This window comes from Corvus brachyrhynchos, unplaced genomic scaffold, assembly GCF_000691975.1.
Source record: "Corvus brachyrhynchos isolate BGI_N302 unplaced genomic scaffold, ASM69197v1 scaffold606, whole genome shotgun sequence".
In the NCBI taxonomy this organism is placed as follows: Eukaryota; Metazoa; Chordata; class Aves; order Passeriformes; family Corvidae; genus Corvus; species Corvus brachyrhynchos.
This window is the reverse complement of record NW_008238662.1, coordinates 41,595-53,824: the sequence shown is the minus strand read 5'-3', so window position 1 is coordinate 53,824 and position 12,230 is coordinate 41,595. Positions and strand designations below refer to the sequence as shown.

Below are 12,230 nucleotides of genomic sequence, written 5' to 3'. Positions count from 1 at the left end.
CAGAAACTACTTCAGCCAATTAAATTCTTCATTTCATATTGCACATTTGACAAAGTTCTCTCTAATCCAGCTGTTAGCTGACTGAACAGCACAATGTAAACAAAACCCCATAAACACATCTGTTTATGCATATATACATATGCAGAAAGAGAAAAGAACATGGTCTGACTTTTTCAAAATGTCAAAGAATTTACATAAATCTACTTGAGCGCATGAATTTGAACCAGACATCTTCACCAATTCCATACCTACGTTACTCATATATTACCATGTGAATACAAATACCCGTCCCTACCCCAGCCCACCCCACACTCCTCTGTGTATAATTTTGGTCCAAAGTATTTACCAGTCCCTACAACAGCAGTGTTATTGATGAAAGTGGATATTAAAGAAAAAAATCTACATCTGTGCAGTTGAATCCAAATTTTCACATAACTTTCATTTAAAAAATGTAGAGACAAAGCAATATTACAAGACAACAGACACTGTGTACTACTCAGAACGAAATCAAGGGTTAGTTCTCTGTCTGTGGGTTCTCTAATCTGTTGAATTAGAAATGAGTTAGTCTGAGCAGCACATTTGTCCAGTTTACATAGCCATTTTTTTGGTTTTGCAATGTTTATGAGTCCCTCAACAGATCAGTCAAAGCTGACCTTCTGGCTTGTTGTGTAGTAATAAGTGTCTGGCAGCATAGTTATACACTTGTAATATGTAGGAATTCTGTCTCACTCACTGAAATAATTAATTTGGTAATATGAACTGACTTTTCTTTAACATATTGCACTGCTTTAAGACTGGCATGGCCTACTAATCTTTCCTGCATATTGGTATTTTTGTTATTTCAACATCCTCATATAAGGTTTCCTCATATTGTTTTCTGCATTTTACATCCATATCAATGCTAGAAGCCCAAATAGGACATATCACATTGATCTCTTTTTCTCTTCAGTGTGTTCTAAAATGGCACCTTGTTCAGATTTTTTCCTCTATTTCACGTTTATTACCATCCCAGGACAAATTAGGGTGAAACCTTAAATACTGGTATTCCAGATACCAGAATGAAGTTTATTTTTAAATTTTGATAATGCTATCATAAGAATGCATAAGAGGAAACATCACAGAAATAACTACTTGATGAGTACTAAGACATCAAGGAATGCAAAGGCTGCTGCCCTGGATAAACATGTTTTAAAATTTTACAAGAAATATTGGCATCCAGTATGCAAGTTACTACTTTTATTGTATCTAACACTAATGCAAGATCTTTTTACCTTGGGAATTATAAAATGTAGTCCATTTCCCTGACAAGTTATTATTTATTAAACATTATCACTGTCTACCTTCCAAGGCCACAGAGATCCAATCTGTTTCATAGATATTTGTGTTGGGAGAAGATAAGCCAGTCAGAGCCTTTCAAGCTAAACTCTAAAGAGTTACTCCACCATAAAATCACAGAATCACAGAATATTCAGAGTTGGAAGGGACCCACAAGGATCATTGTGAATGGCCCATACAGGAACTGAACACACGACCTTGACATTATTAGTACCATGCTCTGACCAACTGAGCTAATTACAAGCAAGAGGTGAGTGTGAGTGCATGTGTACACACAGACCCTTTCAGCTGTACTAAGTACATAATTGAATTATGACATGGCTATTGCACAGACTCCACTTTCTAAAGGATTCTGCTATTTCAGACTGTGGTTCCATTCCAATGCAGCTGAGCAACTGAAATTAGAGCAAGCTGGTTTCTTAAGTAGTTTTTGTCCTGTGGCTGGATTCTCTTTGGCTAAGAGTGAAGATCCACTGCAGTGGGTCATTTAAAATATCTGTCTTTAGACAAAGGGATAAACTCACCCTGTCACCCTTCTCTTAGAGGAGACACTACCAGAGCTTCTCCTCCACACAGCTGGCTGTTTCCAGAAAATGTCTTACAGTGCTATGTCCTTAAGAGCTGTATCTGCTCAAATTTGTCATATTTGATTGAAATAGGCAAAGTTTTTTAGGCAGCAGGAAAAAACCACACAGAGCACCCTAGCACATACACACTGCCTTCTTAAGAAAGCTGTTCAAAAAGAAAAAAATGGTAGAGCCTTGCAAAGCTCTTCTCCAGCCGCATCCACAGAAGCACTGTAATTCCTCATGGGCAGTAGAGCCCAAGAGCCCAGCCAGTGAGACAGTGCAGGAAGGATGCACTCCAGTTCATGTGACTGGGAGAAACTTAGTCTGGCAGGAACCTAGCTCAGATCTGAGCATAACTGCAGAACTTTTGATTATGACAAAAAAGGTGAATTATGATGAATTATGATGAATTATGACTTAGTGAGGAAAAAAGTGATTGATCTCTCCACTGGTCTGAAAAATTAGCAAAAGGAGAAATGTTACAGCCAGTGCAACTAGGAAAACAGATGAATAGAGGTAACATTATGGATTATTTCCTTTTTTTTTTTACACTGCTGCTTGAAGTTGAGAAGCCCTTTGTGTCAGCAAACGCTTTTGCATTATGTGAAAGTCAAACTTAGGAAATGTACATAGGGACACCTTTACAGTTCTTCTGCAGACCAGCATGTAGTTAGGGAATTTTCAAAGTCATCCCTGCCTTGGTCTTTAACCTGTTTGCTTTTATCCAGCAATTTTATTGTCTATATATCATAAACTACTTCCCCTACTGAGGATCTGGATGCTTTATGGTTCGGTCATTACAACTTTTAACATGGTGTCTTAGGGCAGCCACAGCTGTGCTTTCCCTAAAGACTTGTGGGATCAGGGTGCCAGAAACAGGTCTGAAAACTGACAGACCCAACATCCCATATAATTTCTGCCTACCCTAAGGGGCAGAGAGTCTCCACAAATGCCTTCACTTCCCTCAGTATTTTTAGATTTAGACTGCCTACCCTCAGTTTATAATGCATGGATTGCATGGACTTTGCAAACAACTCCAGAAAAGGAGCCTGGATTTTTAAGTTCTGGGTTTAAGAACTCTTTAAAAAGTTTTTGATAATTTACTGCTGTTCTTTCCTTGAAATGAACTATTTTGTGAATAATAGCAAAGAGCACAGGACATAACCAGTCTTTAGGCTTCTTGTCTTGGTTCCTTTGATTGACATGTTTATGAAGACACAGCTAACAGAGGGCCACCTGATAGAAGCCAAATGCAGAACTATCACGTAGGAAGCTGATGAGTATTCATAAACAACACTCATATGGTTCATTAGTTAGAATGACTGATTGCATTCATGACTTTGGAGCCTACATTTAGTTTAATCTTTATCACTTGGATTAGCATTAACTGACAGAAATAATCCCTTTAAAATTATTTCACAGAATCAAGTGGGACAAGAAACATCCTCTACAAAATATTCCTGAAATCAAACAGAAACTTGCCACCAGTCGTGTTTACTATGTGGCAAGTATTTTTCAAATATAGAAAATATAATATGTGGTCAATCAAACTCAACTAAAGAATTCACCATTATACTTTAAAAACATAAAAATTAAAAAATAACATAATAATAACAACAACAATAATAATAACAACAATAATAATAATCGCAGCAAAGACAATTATCATTTACTTTTACACAGGAGTTTTTGAGATCTGAAGAGGTGTGCTTCAGGAAAGCAAATTGCAGTTCACCTTACTGCTTTTATAATAACATATTTTATGCACATACAATAGTTTAATGACTATATTTGCTAGTACAAGACTTCTATTTCCTTCCCACCCCAAATCCATTAGCTTAAAAAATACTCTGCGCAACTTACAGTAATAACTAAGAGCTCTAACAGTAAGTTCAAGTCAATTCTACACTGAGGGATCAAAATATTAAACATCCTCATGTGTGCATTCAGGAAATGTCACTTTGAATGGGCTTATGTAATTTCAGGAGAATTTCACTTCCTATACAAAGTTCAGGCAAGTGGTGTGCAGCCCCATGGTCTGGAAAGCCCCAAATGTGGAAAAAACACACTAAGTTTTTAGTGTTATACATTAGATGATCAAAGAATATACACTGAAAAGTTTAGATGGAAATTGCAATAATTTAAAACTACCATAAACATTATTTTTCAAATATATGGTATTTATGGTTTTGATGCCTTTTCCTGGTCTTAAAATCAAGAGTCAAACACAGCTGGAAGGGAAAAAGGGATTTTATCTTGGTATTTATTTTAAGGACCCTTAGGTGCACCGTGGCCAGGTTGAAGGCACCGCAATGCACACCTCAGTGCACATCCCCAAAAGATCTGGTCTAACATTATAGGTTTTACTAATTAGCATATCTATCAAAAATTCCCCAGTGAGAGGCTCAAGTGAGCCCCCCTCCCCAAGGAGCCTTCCCCTGGATGGTTCTATCTTGGTTTACAGAATGTGTTCTGGAGAGGACCTTGGGGTCTGGGGCACACTGATCCCTAGCTACGAAGCTTCTAAAATGTTTAGTCTCTCAGCTTGACAAACAAGTCCAAGAATGCAGGCAAAAGCACTAAGAATACAGAAGTTGTAAAAAAGGTATAAAAAAAAAAGGCAGAAAAATCATCATGGCATCAGTTTAACTTCACAGTTACTGCTTCTGTCTAGGGACATTTTACTCAAGAGAATCTAGTGGAAATCAGGATCTTTAGTTATAACTAAAGTAAAAAGTAAAATTCCTTCTATCTGAGATTATTTTAATTGAATATTGTAACTATTTGTCATAATACACTTGGGTTTAGATGAGCAGAGAAACTGCTAACAATACTGACAACTGAAAGATCAGTTACAATGCAGTTGGAGTAAAATGAAGTAAACAAGGCTCTCAACAAGCTGCTATGGCTTCAAGCTATACACACACAGACCAGAAGTGTCTCCAGAAGACAAATTTCACTTACATTTTCAATTTTTCATTGACAACTGTATTAGCTGGGAAGTCTTTCAAACTCTGGGGAATGACTGAGAGAAATCTTTTCAGACTCTAAAATTATTTCTTCTAAGGCATCCCTTGCAGTTTAAGAGGCATTGTTCTAGGGTATCTTCTACAAATTATACTCAAATAAAAAGTAAAATCTTCTCCTAATAAAATTCCAGAGCTACACTGCAAAGTAAGAACAAAGTAAAAGCACTGAAGTAAAATAGTATATATTTTCTTGCAAATTTTAACATCAGAAGAGAAAACTACTGTTCTTTTTCTTACCAATTGCCAAGTATTGGAGAAGAAACTAACACTTCTAGAGTGTCTTCATACAATGTAGTTTTCAGATATCACCAGTTTCCATGCTGGAGGCAATAAACTCTCAAACACTGCAAATCTACATACAGAGAGATGTTTTTTTCCTAGGTTTGAATTGTTGCTGCCATGTTTCTTGCTGTCAGTTTATCCAGAAAGCTCTATTTCAGCTCCACTTCTAGAAACCAGCCAGAGTGCTGGAAAGTGTCTACAGCTGGAATTAAGATATTACCTCCTGCCCATCAAAACTGCTTGTGTGACCTTTATTAAAAGAGGAACAATCAGTATGGGTGCATGCCCATAAAATTACTGAAAATAAATATAACGGTAGGTAACATAATTCCTGACCATCTCCACAAAGAATGCAGTCTAAGCAGTGACCTCTCCTGCACTTATCTTGAATGAGCTCTTACTGAAATCCACTAATGGGTTCTGATAATCTATTATTTATTGCAACAGACTCTAATAGTTAGAGTCTTAGCAGAGGACACTGCTGTGTTTACAACCCTTGCAAATAAAATCTCTCACAAGTGACAGAAATGTGGCACCTGCAACTACATACACAATTTCTTTCTGTTGCAGCTGTTTCTTTTCTATTTGGTTTTAAAAACCTGAACCCTTCCTCCCCCGAAATGCACAGCTTGACTTGCTTTCATTTTACTTAGTGCATCTTTAGCTTGATCTTATGGAAAGCTATAGATACTGATATGCTACTATAAGTATTACTTGGGCTTGAGGACATACCTCCATGTTATACTTTTCCACTGTCCTCCTCAAAGGATCCACAACCTGCCAGCAAATCAGGATGCAAAGATCAATCAGTAGCATCCCTCCAACTATCCCCAGTAGCTTCTGGTCTTTAATGATCTGGAGAGACAAAAAAAAAAAAAAAGAAAAAAGAAGCAGGGAGATTCCCATGAGCCATAGATAGACCCTGTACAGCTTTATTCCTATATAGGGAGAAAAACACAGGTTGCTAATAATAAAGGTTTTTAACAATGAACAAAGAAAATAAATATAGAAAGATGAAAGCAAGACAAATTATTTTAGTTCATTTCATGGTTATTAGAAGTATCTGAAGTGCTTTCCAACTTCTAAAAATACTTTGGGAGGACTCTTAAACATTAATATTGAAATCCAGGTTTAATATTAACTCCTGGAAAATGAGAAAAATATATTCTATGGAGCCACTACAGTGTTTATGCAGGCAAATTTGGGAAAATGTTCCTCAACATCTCAGAGCAGCTGGAATTGAAGTAGTTTTCACTGAGATTTAGCGCTCACTTCTTCATAACGTTCTTGGATGTGGAAAACATAGATGGTATCAGAAGTTTATTTTGGAGGTTTTGAGTCTCTATGTGTTTAATATTTGCCTCTGTTACCCAGGGAGCAGAAAGGAATGATGCATTTTTTCTATATTACAAAGGTCAGAGGCTTTAACGCACAGTGTAAAACATGCTTTTAATTTTGCTTGGGGTTTAGGTTCAAAAAAGAAAAACGGGTTGCTGATAAAAATAACAAGCCAAACCATGGATTAGAGTCTTTTATAACTGCATGCAATCCCTGTGTTATTTCTACTATTGTACACATAGCAACACAGAAAAAATACACTTCAATTACATTATTTCAGTTGCAAAGTTGTAAGCATGTCGAAATATCAGGTTTAAATTAATTTTATTTCAGTGTTCTTGAGTCTATGATCATAGTTTCTTAATTAATATGTACCTCTATTATTAAGAACACTCATCCAATAGTCAAAAGTTATTGCCAAATTGCTTTAACATGGACAAACCCACCTATTTTTTTCCAAGTTTTCACTCTTGGAAAGAGCTGACTTAATCCAAATGAAATATTCAAAAATATTAAGCCTGAGAAGCTTAATAAAGTTATAATTATTTCAGTTCAATTTGATGAAATTATCAGGATTTTGAAAATGCATTAAAAAAGCCAGAAGTGTCAGCTAATCTTAATACAGGCAAGGTTAGTATTCCTGCATAGAATAAATTGTATTTGCATTAAATTCTTATCAAGCTGAAGTAAATTATAAAAGTGAAGAAAATTTGAAATAATGTAAGAACTTTAGAAAGTCTGGTTTTCATATGGCTTGGTGTGATACATTTTTTATTTTAAAAGATGTTTTGTCAACATTGTGCACTACATTTTGTTAATCTACTGGTTTATTTTATAGATAATTTGGAATAAACTAAGAGTAAAATAAAGGCTAAAAATCAGAATGAGCTAAAGGACTCGATATTTTATTTTCATTTCCTGAGACCCGTTATGTAAACCCATGTAGCTACCCTTGCCATAAAGGACTGGAAAATGATGCTTTCCACATGTTTGTGGCAGTAACGGAGCAGTACATCCATCTCATCAGAGAGAACAAAAGCAGATATTAAGCAAAGATTCTCAGACACAGCTTGGTCCCTTGTATTCTTTGGGAAAACAGAGCTGAGTCTGACCTTTCAGCTGTTTATCAAGTGGCAGTCAAAGCTGAAAAGGAACAGGTTAGCCTTTTTTAAAACAGCCCATGGGTTTTTTAATCTCTTTTCTAATGCCTGCAAACAGGCCTTGGGTGAAACATACCTAGTACTGCTCCTAATATGAGTGGAGACATGGAAGAGAAAACAAGGGGGAGTCAAGTCCAAAGAGAATTTGGATTTAGATGAAATGTAGACACCTCAACTTGAATTTCTTCTCCTCCCTCTTAAATGGCTAGGGAATTTATTTGGCATATTTGGTTATTGTATTGGCATAGTTGGTCTTTCTTTCTAACTGATTGGGTTTATTTTACTGAAGTTAGCTGTTGAACTATTACATTTAGCCTTTCTCAGTAGCCAATAGGCAGGGACAGAAGCCTTTAAAAGACAATTCATCCCACCTATCTTGGGTACAACTTAGGGTAAGAAAAAGTATTGTTCTGGAACATGTCCCTCCCTTCCTCACTCCCTGCCCCTCAAGCGGAGGTGAAGACGATTAATTTGAGGTAAAAATATGCATTTGACAAACTTAAAGGTATGTGAAAGCATCTTGCCAGAAATGTCTCCCTCTGCTCTCCTAAGCCAAAAGGTTCCTTGAAAAAAAACCCCAAAATATCTTATCTTTCTAATGAAAATAGTGCACATTTTACCTAGGATGGGTAAGCAGCCCAATGTCTTCCATATTTGTATGGACTATATTCATACTGAAAGCAAGGCTGCATTGGATGCAGATTTACCAACCCCTGGCAATATTAATCGCACTGGTACAGCAATGCCAGAAGCAAAAGAGTGAAAGGATATTATTAAAAGCAGTAATACTGATAATCCACTCACAGGATCAAAATAAATAACTTACTGCTCATGATCACATTGCTAATGTGATCACATCACTTCTCCTTGCTCTTGTACCTCTTTCATTCGTAGCTGACCTGCACTACTGCAGATCAGTATTTTAGTTCACTTGTAAATTTGGTAACCTCTTTTTGGACAGGTAGTTATTAGAAAAAAATAGAGTACAGCAAACAGTGGAGCTCTTCCTTGGATACCTCTTGGAGTAATTTTTCCTGCATTACTCTGCTCTTTTCTGGACAGAAGGGGAGTTGTATAACAGCAGCTGTCACTGGCAGTGGGAATTATTCATCCCTTACTTCTGCCAGACAGCCAGGAGGAAGGCCAGCAAAAGAGAGCCCATAAGACAACCTAGGTGACCTGCACTACTGTGATGAGCTCTGTAAAACACGGTGGTACTGGTGCTGCTGTGGGGTGAGAAGGCTGAATGCAGGGCACCTGGGACTGCCTCCCACACCCATCATGGCACTGGTCTGTCCTCAGCAAAACCACTGCTGAAATACAGCTCTGAAGCAGAACTCCCCACCAGAATGCTAGCTTTCAGAACAAAACACTGAGGGTCAATTATTTTTCACTTCTGCCAGTCATTAGCAGCTTGTCCTAAAAGAGACTTGCCCTGAGAAATGCCACTGGTATATCACTAACAGCACGTCTATAAGGCTTTTTGCTCTCCCCCTGCCACCTGCAGGAAGCCCAGCTTTTCCTCTCCCCAGCCATCACTCCCACCCACTAAAACTCCTTAAGTTCAGTACATTCACTCCTTGGGAAACACCAGATGCACTGAAGGAGTCTTGACTCAGATCTTGTGAATCCAACAAATTCTCTGTCTGATGAAAGTCACGAGCAACTGAAGCTCTTTACAATCTAAAATGTAATTCTTCTTGAAGAGGAAGGTTCTCATTTTTTCCCTTTTCATTTTCCTTCTAGCCTACAGTAAATCATCCTAGAGAAATACATGGTAGCTAATAAAATCCGTTTTTGCAAGTGTTCCTGAATCCTTGCTGAAGCCAAGCTTTCACACAGCAGCATCTGTGAGTCATATTTTCTACCATCTGTGATTGGATAGGTGAATCTGTCTCATCCTGGCAGATCTGCACACTGTTGTAAATGCCATTGCCACCAGTCTGGACTATATATCTGGATATGAAGTGATCTGTCCTCAAAACAAATTCACTCAGAACAAAAGCTGGTAGGCCATTTTCTTCTCAGCAACATCTCTGTAGGAGCAAATCAGAATTCTTCTCAAGACTCATGACCATGAAGACAGATCAAAGTCCTTACTCTCCACAGACCTTACCGTCTGATCACAGGAGATATAAAATCTGTCTAAAGCTCTGAGATAAAGTTTCTGCTCATGGAAACTCTTGAGGATTTTCTAGAACTATCACAGGCTGTACCACCTGCCACGGTAACTTCAAGTGTCCATTTGGCTATTACTGCACAAACCTTTTGTTGGGCTTTTTTTTGTTTGCTTTCTAAAGCATATCCATTGTGTCCTGGAGGACCCTATCATCCACCAGTTTCTGCAATCACCTGGTGATCTGGCAATCAACAGTAATTAAACATTAGGTTTGTTTTTTATAGTTATGGCTAGGGAAAACCTTTTGTTATTTCTTACCTTACTAGAAACAAACTCTGAAAATGTTTATGACATAGACCTTAAAGCTGAACTTCATTCTAAACCAGGAAGAAAGAGTCCTGCATATAAAGACTTACACTTTTCTCCAGGATGTAACATTAGTTTTGTACTCTCTGAGTTCCACAAACAGCTTTGCAGCATGACTGAAGGGTTAATTTACTCCTTTACTACTTCAGAGTTAGTTTCCTTGTTACCAGGTCACCTCCCATTTGTCAGAATAAAATATCTTTGAATTTAAAGCTATATTAGCTAAATCTTTGTGATCTGTTTGTTTGTTGGGTTTTTAATTGAATTCATAGAAATATAGAAGGGCTGGGAGTGCTTTTACATTTATTCATAAGTTTCGAGATAAAAAAAATATATTTTCTTTTTAATTTAAAATGTAGGGGTTTTTTTCTGCTTAAGAAGGCAATTCTGGTTTCTCTCATGTAGATCAATCCTTTCTAGTCTAGCTGACAGAGCAGACCCTTGCCTTCTGGCACTAGCTGGATAAACACTTAATGTTATTAATTAACTTTTTTTTCAGTTGTCTCTTTCCCAGACTCCTGGGATGGAATCTGTAGAGAGAAACTCGCTTTCAAGGATCCCTCTCTGAAGCTTCCCAGACCTTATTCAATTAAATGAATATCACTGACATCAATTATAAAAGCCCTCAGAAATCTGAAACCAAATATTCCTCCCCCTGGTATGTACAGAAATCCTGCTGATCGGAGTCCTCCCTCTGAACTGGAGGGGAAAGAAGGAAAATAGAGTTTGCAGGGAAAAAATTGTACAGTCTGCAAGCCTGCAAAAGGGACCATAAAACCACTCGAGAACTTGCCTTCAGGATACTCTGTCCAATGCATAAACTGCCCTTTCGTTTCTCTCAGGATGGTTAAGGGACACCTTTGGCTTGCTCTCCTGCATTAAGTGGGTCGGCACAAGTGGGATGGTGCCAGGGGGTTGGTGACGCAAAGTCAGTGGTGGGTGGGTGAACTTTACCATATGTGGGCTGAGGGAGATTCTCTCTTAGAGTCATTACAGCCATTAATATTTTAGAGAACTATACTGCAATGCATTCTTAATTCCTATTGTGTAATGGAATGAGAAAAAAGGACTATTGAAAAGACATTATGCATTGCTCCCAATAATTCCACAGTGTTTTTTTCAGCAGCTATTATGAGTACTTCCTATAATAGATTCTATGATTATTATTGGCACTACCTCAAGCTGCAATTACACTAGTTTTAATGAGTGAGTGCTAACATTTTAAAAAACACGTGTCATAGTAGTAAGGTTTTTTGACCAGTAAGTCACTGGGAGTAAAAAGCTAAGTTTTATTTTCTTAGAAGTATTTTGACTGATTTAATGGAAGATTTGTACATCTACTTATAAATTAAAAAAAATACATTTCTGTTTCTTGTGAGGATCTACTGGGACACCTGTAGTCTGAGAACCTGGTGACTACCTTCCAGGATAGAGAAGTGTGTGGTACTCCTGACAGTAATGGACAATTGGATATGATCAAAAACCTTGGTTTTGAGCATTCTATAGCTACAGTCACTAGCCTGCTAAAGCACATATTTCTAAAATGTGTCTTCTTTGGTGCCTCCTGTTTAGGATACTTGTGTCACTGGGCAGACTCACCCTCCCAGTAATGGTATTGCAAATGTAGATGTGTTGACTCTATGCCCTGCTGCCAGGAGAAGCTATCTGATTAGGAGACACCTTTCCTCTTTTCCAGCTCATATAAAAGAAAGTGGGAACATCCTAGTGGTGATGCTCCCTAGGGGAAGCAGAAGATAGAAACTATTCAGAGGTTAGAGATGAAGAGAGATTAAGTGATGGGTTATAAAAAGTTATAAAAATGCTCATTTTTGAAAGCCTGAGCCTCAGTTATGACTACAGTGCACTAGAGAATTGGAGAGGTGATTGTTTTACTAACATTTCTAATCCAACCATAACGAGCACACAGAGTGATATAAAATAACTATTTTTCACAAAACTCTTTTGAAAGGACAAAAATAAAAAGCATTTTAGTCTAAAAATGGCACTAAGAAATCCAACTTGACAGCATTAG

The 12,230-nt window shown here is 37.4% G+C and overlaps 1 protein-coding gene across 1 annotated transcript in view; it reads right to left on the bottom strand.

Moving 5' to 3' along the window:
- Positions 1 to 5,947: 5,947 nt before the first annotated feature.
- The window catches only part of LOC103618016 (gamma-aminobutyric acid type B receptor subunit 2-like), a gene marked incomplete at both ends in the record, with an annotated part of 30,656 nt that continues 24,373 nt past the window's right edge, over positions 5,948 to 12,230 (bottom strand). Inside the window, one exon of the mRNA XM_008636363.1 lies at positions 5,948 to 6,070. Within this exon, the coding sequence (XP_008634585.1) occupies positions 5,948 to 6,070 (123 nt within the window). The remainder of the gene's footprint in view (positions 6,071 to 12,230) is intronic.